This window comes from Mercenaria mercenaria, chromosome 15, assembly GCF_021730395.1.
Source record: "Mercenaria mercenaria strain notata chromosome 15, MADL_Memer_1, whole genome shotgun sequence".
Classification (NCBI taxonomy): domain Eukaryota; kingdom Metazoa; phylum Mollusca; class Bivalvia; order Venerida; family Veneridae; genus Mercenaria; species Mercenaria mercenaria.
The window spans coordinates 37,639,788-37,660,862 of NC_069375.1; the positions used below are offsets into that span (position 1 = coordinate 37,639,788).

At 35.0% G+C, this 21,075-nt stretch overlaps 1 protein-coding gene across 1 annotated transcript in view; it reads left to right on the forward strand.

Moving 5' to 3' along the window:
- The first annotated feature begins 548 nt into the window (after window positions 1-548).
- LOC123551408 (sushi, von Willebrand factor type A, EGF and pentraxin domain-containing protein 1-like) overlaps window positions 549-21,075 on the forward strand; it is an 85,248-nt gene continuing 64,721 nt past the window's right edge. The window contains exon 1 of the mRNA XM_053524185.1: window positions 549-703. Coding sequence (XP_053380160.1) covers window positions 638-703 — 66 coding nt within the window. The 5' untranslated portion in view covers window positions 549-637. The remainder of the gene's footprint in view (window positions 704-21,075) is intronic.

The window sequence follows — 21,075 nt, forward strand, 5'->3', positions numbered from 1 at the left end:
CATAAAGTAATAGAAAATTGATAGCACAGATTTTCATTTTTTATTTAAGAGCCAGTAATACAAGAAATACCATTTAAAAGAAAAAAGTAATCTTTAACGTAAGGTTTATACCAGACCAATTCAAAATTGTGTTTTGTCAAATTTTAGGAATTTCAAAACAGACAAAGAGACGACATTTTGATGATATAAGAAAAATCCTAAAATAGCAGCAGTTTTGTAATGTAATGCTAACTCTGTACTTTGTCTTAAACACGGTAAGGTATTGTCTTTCCAAAGAGGACAAGATCATGCATACATTGTATCATGACTATCGTGCAGAAAAAAAACCCCAAAAAACTATTAATTAATATGCAGGAGAATGGCTAAAATCTGTGCGCCTTGCGCTTTGATAAGTTTATACCGTTCTCCCACATTAATGGTCAGTTATCGGCGTTTCTCCTTTACAATAGTTATCTAGTTACAACATGCATGTAAGCATATCGAAACTACTTGACATAGTATATAAGAATACCGAAACTACTTAACCAATTGTTCTGCCTATTATTAGACACGGAAGATTTCCTGTGTTCAAGTATGACTTTCTCCGCATGGTCTAAAGGTCTTATGACCCAGCTCTCTGTCATCAAAGACAGACAGAATGGATGTAGTCGTGTTGTATATTTTTATTCTCGGATTTGGAGTGAATCTTACTATCCAAGATAAAGTAAGTTATTTCACATTTATTGACAAAACACATCTAAACCTGGAGGAATATTTAAAGAACCAAAATGTACAAATGTTTTACTTACGTACATAATACTCCAGCATTGTTCTTAATTCCTTTAACCCTTATCCCGCTAAATTTCTAAAATGGACTGGTCCGTCATTCAATTTGTGCAGCATTACTTATTATTCAAAGGGGTGCTCACTGAAAAATTACAGACTGAATAGCGAACAGTGCAGACCATGTTAGCCGGCTGATCTTGGTCTGCACTGGCCGTAAAGGCAACATCACTTGCCGCCCGCTGGCTAAGGATTAAATATGCTTTTTTGTTTTTGAACAAGCACTACTAGTTAGCTCTGTAGACAGCTCACATTTGTATATTCTTAAATGTGTACTGGTAACAACTTTCATATTTGAAAATATGCACTATAACTACATATATCTTGTGTAAACATACAATTAAAAGTCAGGTTATATGTATTAACAGTACTACGCATTTGTTTTAAAATAGTACATAGTTACTTAATACATGTATAGCTAAATACAGTTAGTGTGTACTACCATTAAATAGACAACACTTATTGTATGCATTTTAATTATGAATATGAGCCGCGCCATGAGAAAACCAACAGTCCGTGCAGTCTGGTCAGGATCCATGCTGTTCACTTTCAGAGCCTATTGCTAAACCATCAGTGAACAGCATGGATTCATGCTGGTCGCAAACGCACTATATGTCGGTTTTCTCATGGTGCAATACATACACAACTAATTTATATATTTAGTAAAATTAAATACATTTGTAAGGATTTTCTACATCTGAAGTAAATATCAAAAAAAAAAAAATATTCTCATTAAAGGTTGGTATTTGATATTTTTTCCAAGTGCTTCTGTTATCATCAAACCTCATTAAGTCTTGTCATATTTAAATTAAGGGCAGGTATTCTGAAGGTCAAGATCAAATATTATATAGCAAGCTCATCAATATCAATATACATTCTCAACTAAATGTTGTTTATTTCAATTACTAGTATCATCAAATCTCACAAAAGATTTTACCTTTGCAAGCGCGCTTATATTGTGGTTTAACATAATCTATCACAAAGGTCAATGTCACTAGAGTGTTGGTAGAAAATTTTATGGCAAGCTTCCCTGTTTCATTTCATCTCCAACTATGTTCCTTTTATCATTAAACCGTCACATATGTATTGATCGTGGTAAGGATAAAATATCGTTTTGTTAAGGGTCAGGTATCCTTCAGCTTCAAATTCTATTTAAAAACATTTGAACAATTTTGACACAAATGAGCCTACAGACTGTTTCCAATGGATTTCGATTTAATATATTCCAACAAGATATCGCATCAATATATGTATACGAACAGTTAGACTACCTGATATGTTAAAACTAGGAGAGTCAAATTCTTTGCCCCGAGAAGTGGATTACAAATTCTCTGTACGCAGCCCTAATGACCTGTAATACATGAGGAATCCTGAAGTGTCAATTGCAGATACGAAAGGACAAATGAAAGGAACTTAATCAATAAACGATCACTACATCCATGCAACTTTGCCATTTTGGTTTTGGCCTTACGCTATGATTTCTTACTGTAACAGATATCAAATGAAACATTTGTTACGATAGGAACATGTCAATAAATGTGTGATCTTTATTTTATTATTTTTTTCGAATTAGATTTATTGTTCCTTTGACATTTTCATGTACCCTAGATCTATAGCAAATTATGCAACATTGATTATGCAAATACCGAGATGACCAAGAATCGGCTGGTGCTAAAATTAAAAGTTAAAGGTCCACTACTATAAGACCAGAACGAGTATTATATGAAAATAAGAGTTTGTAGCTGAGACTTCTTATTTACTGAAAATATGACCCACTGCATCGGATTAGGCCAAGTAGTCATGAATATGTTCAAATATAACCAACAAATAAACAAAAAAAGATTGCCAACATCAAACCGAAAGTGTGTTTTCCGACTGCTTACGAACACGTCGTGCATCTTCGGATTTTTTCGGAATATTCCTTCGAAACGAGACTATAATTTATAAATAGATGCAACATATATTATATGCCTAAACGATAACGTGATTTTTACAAACTTAGCATAGGGAATTCAACATTTTTGTAACTCACAAAAACTTCATGAAAATCGTTTTATTTATGATACAGGTAATATACAGCCATACTACAAGTTTTCGGGAGGACAATTAGGCCATTCCCGAATAAAAGTGTTTTCACAACTTCGTCTACAAAACTTTTCAGTTAATCTCTCTTCAGCATAGTTTTAAGAATATAAATGAATAACTATCTTACACAGTAGAAACAAAATTCGATTGAAATTTACCTAAATACACTGATTTATGTACATATGACTACATTAATTCAAAACGTCACTGTCAATTTAAAGCTACACATTTGTACATCTCATATTTTTCATGCAAATCGTGTATAACTACCATGATCATGGAAATACAGTTATTTTGTCGCGCGTTTTTACACGAATATTCGTTTGAATTAATTTTAAAATCACATGATCCCGAAGAATTTCCGGCCGATTACGGAAAGCGATAAACACGAAAGTAGGACAAAATGACCACCCATGTCAGTCTAAGAAAATATTTGTTTCTCTGCACGTTTTGATTTCAAGAGAATATTGCACGGCTATCGTAATGTTCAGTAGAATATTTTAAAATGTTTAGTCTTGTTTTAAGATTTATGTCTATTCATTTGCCTTTATTTTCCTCCTTTAACTATCCTAGCAAATAAATGTATTCAGGTTTTGGTACAGACCATGTTGAAACATCTGATTAATGGTAGGTTTACCATTCGCTTAATAGCTCTATTGCGTGATGATCTGAACAGGGAACTTAATAGCAAATATATTTTACAGGAAATAAAGCATGCAGTTCCATATAAAAAAAGCTGTCACCTTGATGAAATAGAATTCTTTCGTCCATTCAACTGTTCTGCTGTAGAGGGTGACACTGTCAAACATCAAGGATCTTGTATTATAGAGGACTTTGGAAACGACAGCTCAGTCAGTGGTAGATTCAAGATTTTGACTTGCAAACATGGTCGCTGGTCTGGAACGCCTATCTCTGTTGGTAAACCAACATTTTTATATGACTTTTTGTATTTCAAAGCTATTAGAAATTTCCAAAACATTTTTCAAGTGTATGGAACTCAGAACCAATTCAATATAAGATTTTGTCCTAGGGTACAGGTATGGGCGGCTCTAAGTATAAAAAGATAGTACTTCAAACATATTGAACAGCAGCGTCAAAAACTCGTCACACACGGTCCGTACCAAGACGACCATTTACGTCAGCGGACGTTTAACGTGGGTAGTCCACGAAAGTCCCCAGCATCCAGTCTAGGCCGATACTGCTGGAAACAGTACCAATTTAAGCATATCACCCAGCACTGAACACTAGTCTGGAATCGAACCCGGACCGCTGGCGTTGTAGTGCAACCTGCTAACCACTGCGCCACTGACTCCCTTTTGGTATTTCGGAGAAGCGGCATTATTTATTTATTATTTTTGCTTTCTGTTTTACAGATAACCTGCAACATAGACACAAACGATTTGTTTTTCCGGTTGCCGTAACCCTCTGTGCCTTATTTTGTAAGTTTGATTATTTTGATTATACATGCATTACGTATATTTTCCATATTTTGAATGCGTGTCCTCTATGTCCGGCCACAAGTTTAGGAGAACCATTTTCCTCTAGCTGATTTTTAAGCGTTTATAGTTTTGGCTGTAACAAATTTCTAGTATTAAAGCTCTTTAATGAAGTGTAGTTAGCATAATACAAGTCTAATGGCTAAAAATGCTCGTAAGGCTGTTTAAACGATCAAACCTTGATATGGTACAGTAAGTTAATGATGAGGCAAAATGATTATATTAAGGGAACATAATGTGTTGTTGAACATGTTTGCATCACAGGTGGAGGTGAAGGAGGGGGAGGTACAAAAACTGTTACGAAATATCCACCCTCATTTCCTGGACACTGTAGACCAGCGGATATCTCAGAAAATTATAATGTTGCTGCGGGCGATACCAGCGTTGTCGTTGGCTGGACAACACCGTCAGCAACCGACAGGGACGGGAAAACACCACGGTAACATTATTTTATCTGACGAAGTTTTGATACGTGATAAATAGTATTGCAGCCGAATAACTTTAATTATCGTGTACATTTTCTTTTTATCATCCAGTCGTTGATGGTAGACTGGTCTTACAAACAGAAACTTAAACAGCCTTTAAACTATTAATTCTGTTTCTCTTGAGTAGTCAAACTATCCTTAAAATGACTGAAAAACAGGGAACAAAGAACTGCTTTGTTAAAATACTTTTGTTGGAATGCACAATAACAAAATGTCTGTTTACGTTGAAGTGTTACACAAATTGGAGGAATAGTCAATGGTGGTCGTTTTGAAGGAGCAACATCTGGAAAGACGTATAAGATAATGTATGAGGCGACAGACAGCGATGGTCTCAAAGCATATTGTTCCTTCTCCTTTACTGTCACAAGTGAGTTTTTGCTTGTAAAAGGTGTATATTGCATGATTACTTTCAATTGTATACATGTCAGCTTTCTCGGTCATAATTTTTATGAAAATGATCGTTTGATTTTCGGGCTTTTCTGTTTTCTGGTTATCTGTGTGCCGTTTTGTTAAATCGTTGGCAAGTTTAAAATGTTATGCATCTTCATATAGGTTTATTCGTATGTTACTCTTGCGTCAGATTCTAAATATGACTGGTTAATCAACTGTTGTCCATCAGTTTTTAATCTATTAAACTATTTTTGGAAGCACACAACGCAACCAAATATAGTAACAGCATAAATTATGTCGTTTGAGTCTGTTGGTGGGAGGAAATGTGCAACATCCCTCGCATCACGTAGCAACGGCGTAAGTGTAACTATAATTAAAAGGATTGAAAGGGTAACCACGATCCTAAGGGACCAGAAATAAAGTAACAATGAACCCAACAACAGGGGCGGCGTTTTACAGCCACCGTAAGACACATGAAAACTATTGTGAAACAAAAAAAAACAAAACAAAAAAAATCCATAAGAATATCCTTTACAAACATGACACGCATTAATGATGATAATTTTCTGCAAGTCGTTATAAGGTATTACGAGGGATGTTCGAAATGAATTGCTTATTTCTATCTGGAGACTTCAAATTTCAAGTTAGCCCAAAAGGGCTCATTTCATGCCCTCGAAGTACTCCCCGTGGCTAGAAATGCAAAGTTTCAGCCGATGTATCCACTTCTTGAAGGCGTCACGGTACGCTGATTTGGGCACAGTGATAAGGTACTGATGAATGGCAGATTCAAGTGCCTGTCGGGACTGGTATTTCCGCCCAGCAAGGAATGATTTCAATTTCGGAAACAAAAAGAAATCACATGGGGCAAGGTCTGGGGAATACGGGGGGTGAGGCAAAACAGTTACCTTTTCTTTCTTCAAAAACGCCGTAACTATTGCGGAGGTATGAGTGGGGGCATTGTCATGTAGAAGACGGACATGTTTAAAACCAGTGGCAGGGCGTCGTTTCTGATAATACTTTTTCAGTTTCTTCAGTACTACGTCTTTGTAGTACTTTCGGTGATGCTTTTGCCCTTTTTCACCGGCACTTTTATTGCGACTCCTTCACCAGAGAAGAAGATTGCATACAAAACCTTCTTTGCACTCAAAGAACGTTTGGCAATTATTGGGCGTTTGCTGTGTTTAGTGGCCCAGATCTTATTGCTAACCTTCCTGACGGGCTCAAAATAATGGACCCAGGTTTCATCACCTGTGACGATATTGGCAAACTGCTTTTGTCATATTTTGGAAACATTTGAAGCAGCTTTTTGGCCACTTTAACCCGTTGCCTCTTTTGCTCATCAGTCAACATATGTGGCACCCATCTAGCAGAAATGTTTCTGACTTTCAAATGCTTCTTCAAAATAAGGTGAACCGTTGATAGTGATATGCCTACCTTTCGTGCAATATCACGAACTGTAAATCTGGCATCTCCTTCAATGATTTCCTTTATTTTGGAAACAATTTCTTTACGAGATGCAGATTTTGGCCTACCTGATTTCGGTGCATTTTTGATGGACTCTACACCAGACTCAAATTTCTTTTTCCACCGCCGAATTGTGTCATAAGACACACAAGAAGGTCCATAAGCAGTAGAAAGTTCAGTCATCAGCTGCTTCAAAGAACAACCAAGTTTTGAGCGAGCTTTGATGTAAGCCCGTATTTCATCTTTATTGTCGACGCTTCTACCAACCATTTTTACTACAGTGGTCGATGATTGCGTGTATTCAAATTGCAAATTTTATGTCTTACACTTAGTCTAACATGTACATTTATACACCGTTGTGTAGGTATTGAATAACCCTATACAGGTAGGTATTGGTTTTTATCGTGCCCCACGTGGATATCGAGCTAGAGGACAATAAGCAATTCATATCGAACACTCCTCGTAGATGCCGAATTATAGTGATGTTTACAAAATGGCATTTTCTTGGTATATCCTTTAAGGTGACCGTGTTCGCACTGTTTTGCAGTTTTTAAACAACTTTTACCGTGTCGTTTTTTATAAATTTTGTTTTAAAAAAAATAATATGCAAAACGATTATCAGTCTATCGTCTCCTAATATCTAATGCATGTACTAAATTAGTTTTTAGTCTCAAAATGACTGAAATGACCCTCGTAAGTTAAATATTTTGATTTCTATGAATCACTTGTTTTAGTTTTAACATGCAAAACATTACCGTGGCCTGCCAATGGCGAAAGACGGTGTGATAACAACAATAACTTACTTGGAACTTCTTGCCATTACGCTTGTGCCCCTGGTTACCATCTGACAGGAAGAAGTACAGTGACGTGCGAGAATGGTGCAACACCGTCATGGTCTGCCATACCAACATGTGAAAGTAAGCATTGACTTTTTTTTATTTAAAAAGAACAACAAACAAACAAACATACATTTATGTACTTTAATGGATGGAAGCACATTATCTTACATAAAATAAACGAACCGCACCATGAGAAAACCAACATAGTGCATTTGCGACCAGCATGGATCCAGACCAGCCTGCGCATCCGCGCAGTCTGGTCAGGATTCATGCTGTTCGCTTTCAAAGCCTATTGCAATTAGAGAAACCGTTAGCGAACAGCATGGGTCCTGACCAGACTGCGGGGATGCGCAGGCTGGTCTTGATCCATGCTGGGTGCAAATGCATTATGTTGGTTTTCTCATGGTGCGGCTCAAATGAATTTTAAGGCCTACTTCAGTATGACGTTAAAACAATGTGTCTTGGATATAACACTTCAGATCTAAAGTTTATTGAAATGATCTATTTGAAGATAAATGTATTCACTTTATGAAAAATAATTATGTATGTCTTTTAGAAATTACGTGTAAAGTTCCGAGCTATCCGATACACAGCATCGTACAATGTCTGAGGTATGACTTCCGGTCAGTATGTTCTATACAGTGTAATAAAGGTTATACATTGGAAGGACCCAGATATATGAAGTGTCGGGCAGATGGTACTTGGTCTCATGCTGGACGCTCTACTTGTAAAGGTAAGGCTGCAATAAATGATATATAAGCAACATAAATAATACTCTTACCACTACTGCAACAGTATTTTTTCTCACTGTGTATCATCGGACGTTGTGCAGACAGAAGGGTACAGTACACTTGGGTAATTCGAACCAATAAGAAATAAAAAGGGACTGAGACTTTAACCTGTATAATTTTGATTATATATATTCATAAATAGACCATGAAATTGTCAATAAAATTATATTATCCGATTGTTTAAACACCGCCTACTTTGCCTAATAATTCAAAATTTCCGAGTATTCTGAATCAGTTTTTGCTTTTATTCACTTCTACCAGTAGATGTTTTTCAACTGGAGTTGGTTTATTGCAATACTTTAGTAGACAGGTTTCATTTTTTTCGATATTTGTTTGTAGATAAAACACCCCCGACCATCACATGTATCACTCCGCAAACATACTATGCTGAACGAGGTAGAACGTCTACACGTGTAAAATGGCATGTTCCAACTGCAGTCGACAATGTAGACCCCTCCCCAACAGTTGTAAAAACTGAAGGTCCAGCTTTGGGAGCAAGATTAGAAGTTGGAAGAAATATTGTAAAATATAAGGCAGTTGATGCTGATGGGAACGAATCACCAGAATGCTTTATTGAACTCCATGTAGAAGGTAAAGTTTAAAAATGTCAGGGAATGCATTTGTTTTAGGTTTTACTGCCGTTTACAACAAATCGTATGTTTATAGAATATGTGAAATGTTCAGGCGTAGTCATTTCCGACCTGTATTTGTCTCGATTTCTCCTTGTGCTGTGGCTTCTGCAAGGTATTGAGTACATAAGTGTATGGGTCTGTGTGACTTTCTAAATGCAATGTGTATCGTTTTGTGAGCATATTTGTGTTTACAACTTGTAACCAATATTTTTACAGTATATTAAATTTTACTTCGTGTTAAGCAATATACGTTGTCCAGATTAGTATGATACCGTGGTGATGATGACACGATGGGGATCATCATATTTTAAATTGACATGTCTTTAGTTAAAGGTACGTTTAAACTATACCCTTAAGTAATTAATAAGCATGTTTTTTTCTTTAATGAATGAAGTAATTAAGTATTAAGATTTATCACAGCGGTAAGAAGTAAGGAGTTAACGGCATAAATTGTTCTTACTCACAAATTGATATTTTAAACAAATATGAAATGAAGTTTAACTTATGTCATATCTGCAGAGACTCACGTCTTGCCTTTTTTGGAAAGTTTTAAGAGACTGAATAAGTCCAGTTGAACCACTATACTAGTACATAACAGTTGACGTAAAACTGGTCTCACATTGAACTGCTTTGAGAATGTTACAAACTTTTAAATGAAATTTCTTGACTTTCAATACGTTTATTGAATGTAACATGAATAATTATTGTTAGTTATGTAGCAGTGTGTATATAATGTATATAATTTGTCTATGATATCGATTGTCCGATTAGCTCAGTTGGTAGAGCATCTGACTTGCAAGCAGAAGGTCGCAGGTTCGAGTCCTGTATCGGGCTGCACATTTTTCCGCTCCTATTACAGTTATATTAAACACACACACACACACACACACAAAAAAACAAACATTTTCTTTGTATTGCGTTACACATTATTAATAATGATAAGGGTTTATTTTGCTTATATGTCATGTAAGTAGTAAGAAAATACTGGAGAATTGAGATGCGATTCAGGACCCCTAAAATGCACCAGAAGTCGCCAATTATGATCATGTATTACAATTTTTTCGGGGGAGACCCCCGTACCCCCATACATAAGAGGTGTCCCCCTCTCGTACCTAACCCCATTCGCGGCCCCAATATCAAATACCTTCCGACGCCCCTGTTGTTTCTGTAGTAACTATTACTTATGTTAAGGATTCACCTACCGGAAATTAATTTTATTTTCACTGTTGTGTAATAAAAGAACGTGGATGGAGTATGGTTTGACACTAATAACCCGGTTAAAATCACTAGTTATTGTTTGGCCAGTGATCAATACAAGTACTCTGTCAAGCACTGTAACAGTTCTTTTTCATGCATTTTTGTGTTTGACTGTTAATCTTTTTATCTTATATTATTATCCTCTATTTTGTAGACTGATAGTCTGAGACCATGTGGCGTGTTGTATGGGTGTCTGCCTTCTTTGAATGTAGCTTTTCCAAACCTCTCCTTGTTTTTTTAAAGTGTCAATAACCACAGTAAAGCTATTGTGATTTAATGTTCAATACAGCTTCTCCTGTCGTATACTTTAAATCAATAGTTAAGTGACCTTAAATCATCATTTGACATTTTTGCTGATTATCAAATCAAATACTTATTTTACACTATGTGCCGTTTCAGAAATAGCGTGCGATCATCCATCAGACTTTTTTGAAGACACATTTTTAGTATTTAATTGTTCGCTGCCACGATATGTTTTCGGGGTATCGTGTACACTTTCATGTGATGCACATCTGCCGCTAGAGGGCGCGAATCTAGTCACATGTGAGGCCGACGGCAAATCAAATGGGGTATGGAACTGGACAACAGAAGTGAAGCCACATTGTAAAGGTATGTTTAAATGATAATTCTAACATGGCTCGATTTGATTTCCAGTTAAATAAAGAATGCTGAAAATTGTGTATTATTCTTTATGGTTCAAATATCGTTTTCATCCAATGACAAGCGAGGGATTTTCAAAAAAGTAACCAACTTATTTTCATATTGTTTCATAACTGAAGAATCTGATCCACTTAATCATGAAGTAGTTCAAAATTAATGAGTATTCATTGTTCCGCCTACCATGGATTTCCCACATTCTAGGAGGTGGATCAATTACCAAAGCAGGGACAAGAAATAATGTGTCTATGTAATAAACGGACCATATTATTCATTAGATAAGTGAGCCATGCCATGAGAAAACCAACATAGTGGGCTTGCGACCAGCGTGGATCTAGACCAGCCTGCGCATCCGCGCAGTCTGGTCAGGATCCATGCTGTTCGCTAACAGTTTCTCTAATTCCAATAGGCTTTGAAACCATGGATCCTGACCAGACGTCTGGATCCATGCTGGTCGCAAACCCACTATGTTGGTGGTTTTCTCATGGCGCAGCTCAAATATCAAATTATGTTTTTAGTTTCATTTTAAGGAGGTAGGTTACCTTTATATTTGTATGTGCGCATGTCCAACCGGAAGCTAACGTGACGATTTACGACGACGTTTACGACAAACTAAATGTGTTTGTATATTCATTCTTCTGAAAACAAATCATAGACCTGTCTTCGATCTGACGCTTTATAGTTTAATAATGCAAAAATAATGAATAAATTGCCGCAGAACGCTTCAAAACAATGTTGCCTTAAAATGACGTCATTGACGTCATGACGTTACGTGTCAGTTACCGCGCAAAATAAATAGCTTTTATCTTGAAAGTACGTAATTCTGTGCATTTTCTTTATTCAAACTATTTTCAAATAACTATTATTTGCTGAAATATTCTTTATGAGTCTTTTGCTCTGAATAATAATCAATATTTTGCTTCTTTTATGTAGTTATATTGAAATGTTATGCGGAATGTAAGAAAATGGATGATGGTAACCAATGTTATTTGGAATATAGTTGGGTGAGAGGTTACTTGTTACGGCCATTTTCAAATACAAAATCTAGCAGTTTGATTTGTAATATCTATTTTTCAGGTTCCGTTGATAATTTGTTACTTATATACTAAAACTAAGATCTAAAATTGTTCAAATTTTAGTAGAAAATTATGGTTTCTTGAATTGAATTGATGTTACCATGGAAACGAAGCCCGTGACCTATGTATCTAAATGTAAAATTCAAAAGCGTTGACACTAGTCTATTTAAGAAACACAGCTTCGGCTTTTTATTTCATTTCAACAATATCCATGAGAATAATAGTAGCATGCTGAACGATTTTCCATGAAAAATGCCACACGAGGGGTACTGCTGTAAGTAATCTAAGCTTAAAAATTTGTTTGAATAAATGCAGATAACACGAAAATATAACTTACGTTAGAAATAATATGTTTTAAAGCTACATCAACTAGAAAGATAATCTTATTCAATATTATTTTATAAGAAATTACGACAAAAAGCAAGATATAAGCCATTTTAAACATCTCTGTTGCCATGGTTACTTTAAACATTAAGAAAAATAGGGTACCATGTATAGTGCTTGGTATGTTGCTAATAATATTACCCAAATATTCCATGTTGGTCATTAACAGAATGGCACTGAAGCCCACGAAAACCCCTATTTTTATACATAGTTGTTTAAAAATGAGAGAAAATGCGTTACCATGGAAACACGAGCCCCGCGACATATACATTTTAAGCTTATATTAGAAAGCTAACGTGCATACTAGTAAAATTATAGATTATGCGGACTTCTACGAATATCAATGAAACTGAAATACACTGAAAAGTGTTAAATATCCGTATTTTCCTTCTTCTTTCAATATGAAATACCTTTGGAGGGTCATGTTCTTCAAACCTGGATAAAAATTGAACTTGAAGGGACAGAGACAAACGAAACTGAGATTTTAACAGTTAAAACTTCATATTACACGAAATACAAAAAGATGCTGCGGTTCAACTAATTTGAATTTACCCTTGTAACAAGGTAACCTACCTCCTTAATGCAAGCTGTACTTTCATAGTTCAAGTTTGACCTTTCTGCACCTTTTACTACCTCTACTGGTCTAAAAATAAACCAGGGTGCAGGTAGATTCTACTTTGTCTTGTATTATTTATACATGTAGTTGATTAAATTGTACTGTTAGGCCATTAGGAGTTAAACCTGCATATTATATTTCCATTGAATAAGAATATAAAATTGTGTTCCACAAACTACTCGATAAGACTTAGTCGTCTACTATGTATTTATGATAACTAAATTAAAATATTCCAGCACTGGATCAACCGCTGTTTTGCTAAAGTTGGCACTAAAATGACCTTGTATAAAGTTGTTGTAAACATGTACTTCTCCATCATGAGTGAAGATAAGACTAGCCAATGAATTCCAAGAGACTGAAGAAGGCGTGGTTTAGTTTACTTCAGAGAGAGCTTTTTGTTTCTTTAACCTGTCAGTTAAATGAAATGGGGCGTTTAAACTATAAATAGGTTATAATAGGTTACAGTTATTGAACTTCTAACGCATTAAGTTTTGCCTTCACTACGCTACGTTCCGTTTCGGCAAACTTAATTGCATTAGAAGTTCAATAAATGATCTATAACCTATACATAGCAATTCATTTTTACGTCAGATTTAGTACGTCATAGCGTCAAACGGCATATGGTACCAGTAGTGGCGGGCTGGAAAATAACCCAGCGAAAACCTAGGAGATATTTGATTGATATCGTCAATGATGTACATAATAATTCGTGATAACGTGTTAGAATCGAAATAATATATCTTAAACAGTGATTTGCTCTTGAATAAAAACATTGTTTGTCGTTTAGATACGTATTATTATATCACTCTGGTTGCACCCTCGTGATATAATTCCTTCACATCTAAACTCCAAACTATGATTGTATTCAACGAAAAGTCACTGTTTGGGATATATTATTTCTTAAATATGTTTTCTTTAATATAGAATAAAAGTACACTTAAAGAACTTTTAATGCCTCCAAGATAATTTGGCAATATATTTCATAGTAGGCCTACTAATAGTACATCATTAAAGTTTCTACATTTCGAAAAATTTGTTGTTCATACTCATGCTCATATAACGCCTTCAGCCCATTTGTGTAAAGTTACAGTATACCTATAAGTGTCTTAAATTAACAAACTAGCAAGTTTTGTTATAAAGCAGGAGTATAATGACAAAATATAATCACTGCTTTATCTTGTCATTTCCTGGGAGCTAGATCTAGTTTAGATTTGGTTTGATATTTGAGCATATTCGAGTGTTGATGAAAATTCAGTATCTACACAGCTGTATACTTATCAAAAATATGTGTCATTAAATGATAATAAAATGTCCATCTGTATTTTTTTTACTTTTTATACGCCCGAAGGGGCGTATTATGTTACGACGCTGGTGTCCGTCCGTCCGTCCGTTAGCAATTTCGTGTCCGCTCGATAATTATTGAACCCCTCGAAGGATTTCAAAGACACTTGGCTTAAATGTTTACCACACCAAGACAACGTGCAGAGCGCATGTTTCGGATGGCTTGCTTCAAGGTCAAGGTCACACTTAGGGGTCTAAGGTCATATGACTTTGTTTCGTGTCCGCTCTGTAACCCTTGAACCGCTTGAAGGATTTTCAAGAAACTTGGCACAAATATTCACAACATTGAGACGACGTGCAGAGCGCATGTTTCGGATAGCTCGCTTCAAGGTCAAGGTCATACTCAGGGGTCACAGGTCATATGACTTTTATTTTCGTGTGTATATTGCACTGCATAGCTGTGATTTTGTTTTATTTGGCAGATCCCTTTTTTGTTCCATTACAATAATTTTTTATTGAATTACTTCCCTTTTATGTTACTATTAATAAGCTTATTTTGTAACTTTTTTATTATTGGTCATAGAGAAAAACCGAGACCACTTTTCTGTGGTAAACATGGATTTTAACTCCAATTTTAGGTGTATTTTGACATATCTATACATTGTAAGGACTTTTTGTGGACTTATATTTTTTTTTCTGTCGACATAGATTTTTTTTATTTTCTTCCCTTTGTTCTTCATGTCCTTTGGGCTTCATCATATAAGTTCTTTAAATTTTGCTCCAATCCTCCTCTAATACAACCCTGGGCGTATATTGTCCCGCTTGGCGGAGCTCTTGTTAAAATATAGGTAGATGTCGCAAAATGATGGAAATGACGTCTTTGCACTGTTTGATTTTGTTGAAAATTTAATATGTTTTAACAACATAAATGGTACGAGTATAAGAAGTTGTTCGAATTATGATAGACATTGCCAAACATATGTAGGGCAGTTAGAAGTTAAGTTGAAATTAGTGAAGTCCTGTTTTGCTCGTGAGATATTTGCAGTTTGTCTGTGACATATACATTCCTGTACGAAAATAGGACCTGTTTTACAGCTGTAAAACGTCTGTAAAAGACCTGTATTTTGAAATTACAACTGTAAAAGACCTGTAAGTGGAAAAATGGTCAGAAATACAGTTGAAATTTTCAGGTGTAAAATATGAAGGTCTCAATTTACAGCTGTAAAAATTTTACTGTTGAAAGTTACAGCTGTAAAATGGTCATGTCTCAAAATTACAGCTGTAACATTTTTGGAGGGAAACGTGAGTATAATGTCAGCCATCTTTAATGCATTTTGGCGGGGTATAACTGAAATTCACACAGACATCACATTGTAAAATTTTGGAATTTAAAGCGGTATAGAGTAAGTACAGATGTTTAATTATCTATTATAATTGTAAAAGGACACGTATAAGTGCATACATTAACTATTTACTCTGTACTTGAAGCCGATAAGTTTAAAAGAAATAATTACAAGATTGTCATATGTTTTCATGACTGACAAAGAAAGTTTTATAAACAAGATCTGCATATGTTCTACTTTGTATCCTATTTTTGAATTTTGCTGTTGCTTTACTGTAATCATACCACATATACTTTACGTACTAGATCATTTATTTTGCCATTTTCATAGTAACTGCTACCTTATCTAGAGAATTGCGATTCATCCTAAAACTTTTTGCACCTCTACTTTCGTCCCTTAAAATAATGCCCTCTTTTTCAACACCTATAATATTTCTACAGCTGTAACTTTTGGGCATTTTTACAGCTGTATCTTTTTTCATTTTTACAGCTGTAACTTTTTTTACAGAATGAGCTACAGCTCATTTGCATATTTCGGACTGTTTTACAGTTGTTTGACAGCTGTAAATTGAAATCTACAGCTGTAAAATAAATGTTGTTATATAAAATCTACAGGTGTAAATTTGGAATAAGCATGACTGTTATTTTGAACAAAAATACAGGTCTTTAACAGCTGTAAAATTTCGTGCAGGTTATATCACACTAGATTGGTTAGGAAAATTATGTCCTGATCTGGATCCACTAATAAATAGAACTAATCTATGATAGATACAAGAACACCTTTGAATAAAATAGTTTTTAATTAAGAAATTTGATATACCATACATTAATACTTTTACTTTATTAGTACCATGAGAAGTTTTATTTTAGAAATCGCCTGTCCTGACCTAGATCCACCAATCAATGGAGCACTTGTTTATGACACGATACTAACGCGTCCTATGTATACAATGATGTGTAACGAAGAATTTGATATACCGGTCATTGGTTCGAACTTTCAAGGCGTATTCTTCTGTACAGACGATGGAGATTGGACCCCGTTTACAAATGTACCGGACTGTATAGGTAACACAAACTAACGACCAGCACTAGTAAATCACCAATATAAATATTTCTTTGACAATGGTATAACAATCAACATAGATAAGATGTTAAAATTATTGAAATGTTCATGTTGAATGAATATATTTGTATTTTCAGTATTTATATTTACTATATGCCTTGTGACATCTTTGTTTTCGTTGACCATATCTAGAGCCAAGAAATCCCAAATCGTTGCATCTGCCGGCTAAGCTATACTACTTCAGCGGAGAATGTGGATCAGATGCAACTATGGCCCAAATTGAAAAACAATTTAAAGATATTTTAGAATCTGATCTCAATCCGTATTTCGAGATCATTTGTCCACCCGGAAAAACTTGCGAAGCAGAAGATGTCAAAGTTATATGTGGACCGATTCAAGATCGAAAGAAAAGATCGCTTTCGTTGGAATATAAAAGTGGACATCAACGCCCACGAAATAACACTGCAGGTAGATCTTCAGTAGATTTTAGATATATATACATATTTTAAAATATATCAAATGCGTTTTGCGATACATCGGACTTGAATGAACGTCGTATTAATGTTTAATGTTACAGCATAATAGACATGGTAATATGTAAAGGCATGGTAATATCATGCCGCCATAAGCAGTTAGCTTCAAGATAAGGATAAGAAACAAAATGACTCTCCTCGGCAATTCTTGAAAATTATCACAAGCTTTTGCAGGTTTCAGTGGATTAAAATAAAAAATAATAAGCAGATCATTTTGATAATTTCAATGAAATATCAATAAATCTAGTATAACCGCACCTAATGCGGAAAATATTATGTTATCATGATTCAAAGTATTTAGTTTTTTTCTTTTATGTCCTAAAAAGAAAAGAAATAATGCTTGATTACCAAATTCTTTCTACAAGAAATTTTTTTCGCATACATGATTTTAAACTACACACATATTTGTTTTCCCTAATTACCATTATAACGCATGAAATGAAAAAAAAAACATTGCTTCACGTCAAGAAAAAAAATCTCATATTTCAGCTTATTCTTGAATAAAAAAAATCTGGAAAGTAGACCCCTCGGAACACCGGTTTGACATTCCTTTTGAAAAAAAAATACATGATTTTTTGGGCGGTTTCACTGAAGCAAAGAATATTTTTTTTAGTAAAATTTAGATGTACATGATTTGTCTATCTTTTTTTAATGCATTTTCTTTTTTAAAAACAACATGTATATTTTTGTAGGTGAACACGTGCACGCCATGCAGAAACACCAACCCCCACACATTTTCTCGTTTTAGAGTTCCTATTGTCAGGGGGAATTAAAGGGAAACAATACTCACTCCGGAGGCGATTTTTAAATCAGGTTTTCGTAAAAATTTTTTAAAAACCCCTGCATGCAAACAGACCAACGAACATTTGATGTGCGGGGTTTTGACCTAAAAAACTCATTTCAGACTCCGAACGGGGACGTAAATGTCCCCCGGACAAACTGCACATTAAAAGTGTGTAAGTTGCTACTGGGTTTCACTTTTTAAAAGTCTAGGAAAGTTTTAAAGAAATATGTAAAAAAAAACATTTTAATTTTGGTTTTACAAATGCAAAATCTGAAAAAATTAATACAGAAATAATTTATAAACCCTTAATTTGATTAAAAATGTCAAAATCTAAAAAAAAAAGTATTACCTAAAAATTTTTCGTGTATTTTTAGCGGATGGCGTTAATTTTTTTTCCCAGTGTATTTTTATGACCTCTATGAAGAAAGTCGCTTCCCCTTGTATTTAGAACCATGTCCTTTTGGATATTTCCTAAACGAAACAGCAAGCAAAGTCAACTGTGTTCACGGCCATACAAGGACAACGAAGGAATTTTTCTGTACCCATCCCCTCTGGATCCGACAAAGAAAGTGGGGTCAAAGTCACAGCTGTTTGTAGCATAAGTTTTAAAACCATTTTAAAATACAGCCGGGGAGAGGCGATTTATATCAAGCGCGCAAAAGCAGTAGGGAAACGAAAAAAAGGTCAAAGGGAAAAGAAAATTTCTGTAGAAAAAAAAATTTCAAAAAAGGGAGAAATTTAAAAAATAACTACGTTCCATTATATCAATATAACAGATGTTAAGTGATATATAATGTTAACCAATATGGGGCTGTTACAAAGCGTTTGCTTGACGTTTTTCAGACTCTGCGTCCCGGAACGTATTCCCCGGGAACCATGGGATTGCTCCCCCGTCGCCATGGCACATCAGACAAACGGTCAAACGTCTTGAAAACATGTCCTTCTACACAACATCTGTATCAATGAACAAACATCCGTCACTGCATGAAAAAAGGGGTATCCAATTATTCTTCCCAAAACTTAAAGGAAATTTTGGGAATCTTGAACGATACCCTTTATTTGGCCAATGAAACCCAAAAGGACGTTGATTACAATAATTGGTTTTAACATGCCCTTACAGTTAAAATATGTCGTTGTCCAACATTTGTGTTTTACCTTTTGCAAAAAACTTACACTTTGCTTTTTGATTATGTGGAATAAATCGGGGGGAAGAGTGATAACGAGCATTCTGAACCCAATGGAAGAAAGGGTTTTCCAGGAGAGTAGGGAAAGAATGGCTTGACAATTCATACGACAGCGGTGATTTTTGCCAATGACCACTATTTCAATGCAAAATACATGTTTCGTTTACAAAATTTGTTGTAATCTTTGTGTTGTTTTAAACTTGTCATAATTTTACGTGTATGATCCTTTTTAGTAAAAACAAAAATAAACACGAGCCAAACTTGTTTTAAGGGGAACGTTCTTAAAACGTTTTATTTAAATGCGCCCCTTATTTCCTCATTTAACTGAAAGGGAAACATGTTTTCGATATAGGGAAAAATTTATCGCCTTTCCGGGGAAAATTTAAAATGTTTAACGTCAAGGAAACGGAGTTTGGAATGTTTTATTTTCCTAAACTTCTGATATTTCAAGCTCTATCATTCTGTTGAAGCTCTGGGAAAACCCGAGTATTTAACCCCATTCAAGTTCTAAGAGTTAGGTTGCAAAATTCAAATTGAATAAACATAATAGATATGTAAAAAAAAATTTTTAAATCATATTCAAAAATTTAAACCCCAATAAAAAAATTTTTATTTGTCGTCGTTTCTGCGGAACGATAAGTGTTTGTCGTCCCATGTAAGGGAAAGGTGCCCCAAATGGGGAGTACAAATTTCACTGCACCTGCGGGATGGTTGGCCGGTAGTATATTAGGGTGCCGCCAGTTTTCGTAAAAACAATTTATGTAAAATGGCGCGATTTATCACGGAAGACAAATTAGAGTGCATTTGCTTACCAGGGAACAAGGGGATTTTTTGTGAAATTCACCCGGGGTCAGTGTTTATAATATTGGCGTTTTAATCCAACTGAAGCAGTTGAACCGCAATGTTTATTAAAAATTTTAAATTTAAAAGTCTAAAATTTTTACTTTAGACCAGTATATCACGCTAAAAATAAAAAAAAAACGGGAAAATTTAGAAGTGTGTCAGCTAAGTGAGTCTTTAGTAGCGGGTATAAACAGATCTATCGAGGGTAATCAAAAATTAAATTTAAACGCTTTTACGTACCATTAAGTTTTACCCTGAAGGCGCACAGGGGTTTTTGCAAAATAACAAGACTTTCAAGAACTTTACTTCCTTACACGTTAAAAAAACTTCAAAAGTGTTTACGATGATTGTCTTTTTGTTTTGGGTAAAGGGACTGGTCAGGCGGACGTCATGGCAGAATGCTCATTGTCCGGGGATCGGTACAAAAAAACCGAACACGCCGTGTGACAGCCCACCCCCCAATCATCGGTACTGTTTGTATGGGAACCCAAATGGAAAAAACAGCTTGTAATTTGAAAGTTGTCCGGGTAGGTTAAATTACCCCAAATACTGTTGTTTATAGGAACATATTGTAGAATTGTTCTATACATATTTTTTCTCTTTCAATCAACGATTTGCATTTTTTTACCCTTTTAAAACCGCCAAATACATTTTTTCCCCATACGGAATACTAAAACTGTAAAGCCATTTTGAACTTTGTTTTGATACGTTCCCAAAACGATGAAAGCCGTTCACAAGCGAAAAATCCATAAACAATAATGAAAAAATGAAAAAAACGCTTGACCACCGCTCTTCCTGTGTAAGAAACATTATGGCATTTCGTGGAATATTGGTGGAATTTTGCCTCTGTGTGTGTGTGTGTTTTTTTCTTTTTTTTTTTTTTTTTTTTTTTTTTTTTTTTTTTTACAGGGCAAAACAACATGTATTACTAATAAAATTTCATTTAACCCATTTTCCTTTAGTGTCAAATAATCATTTTATTGAAAGGGGAAATTTTAAACTGTCTCGAGCTTTTGACACGAATTAAGAGGGGACTAAGCTTTTTTATACA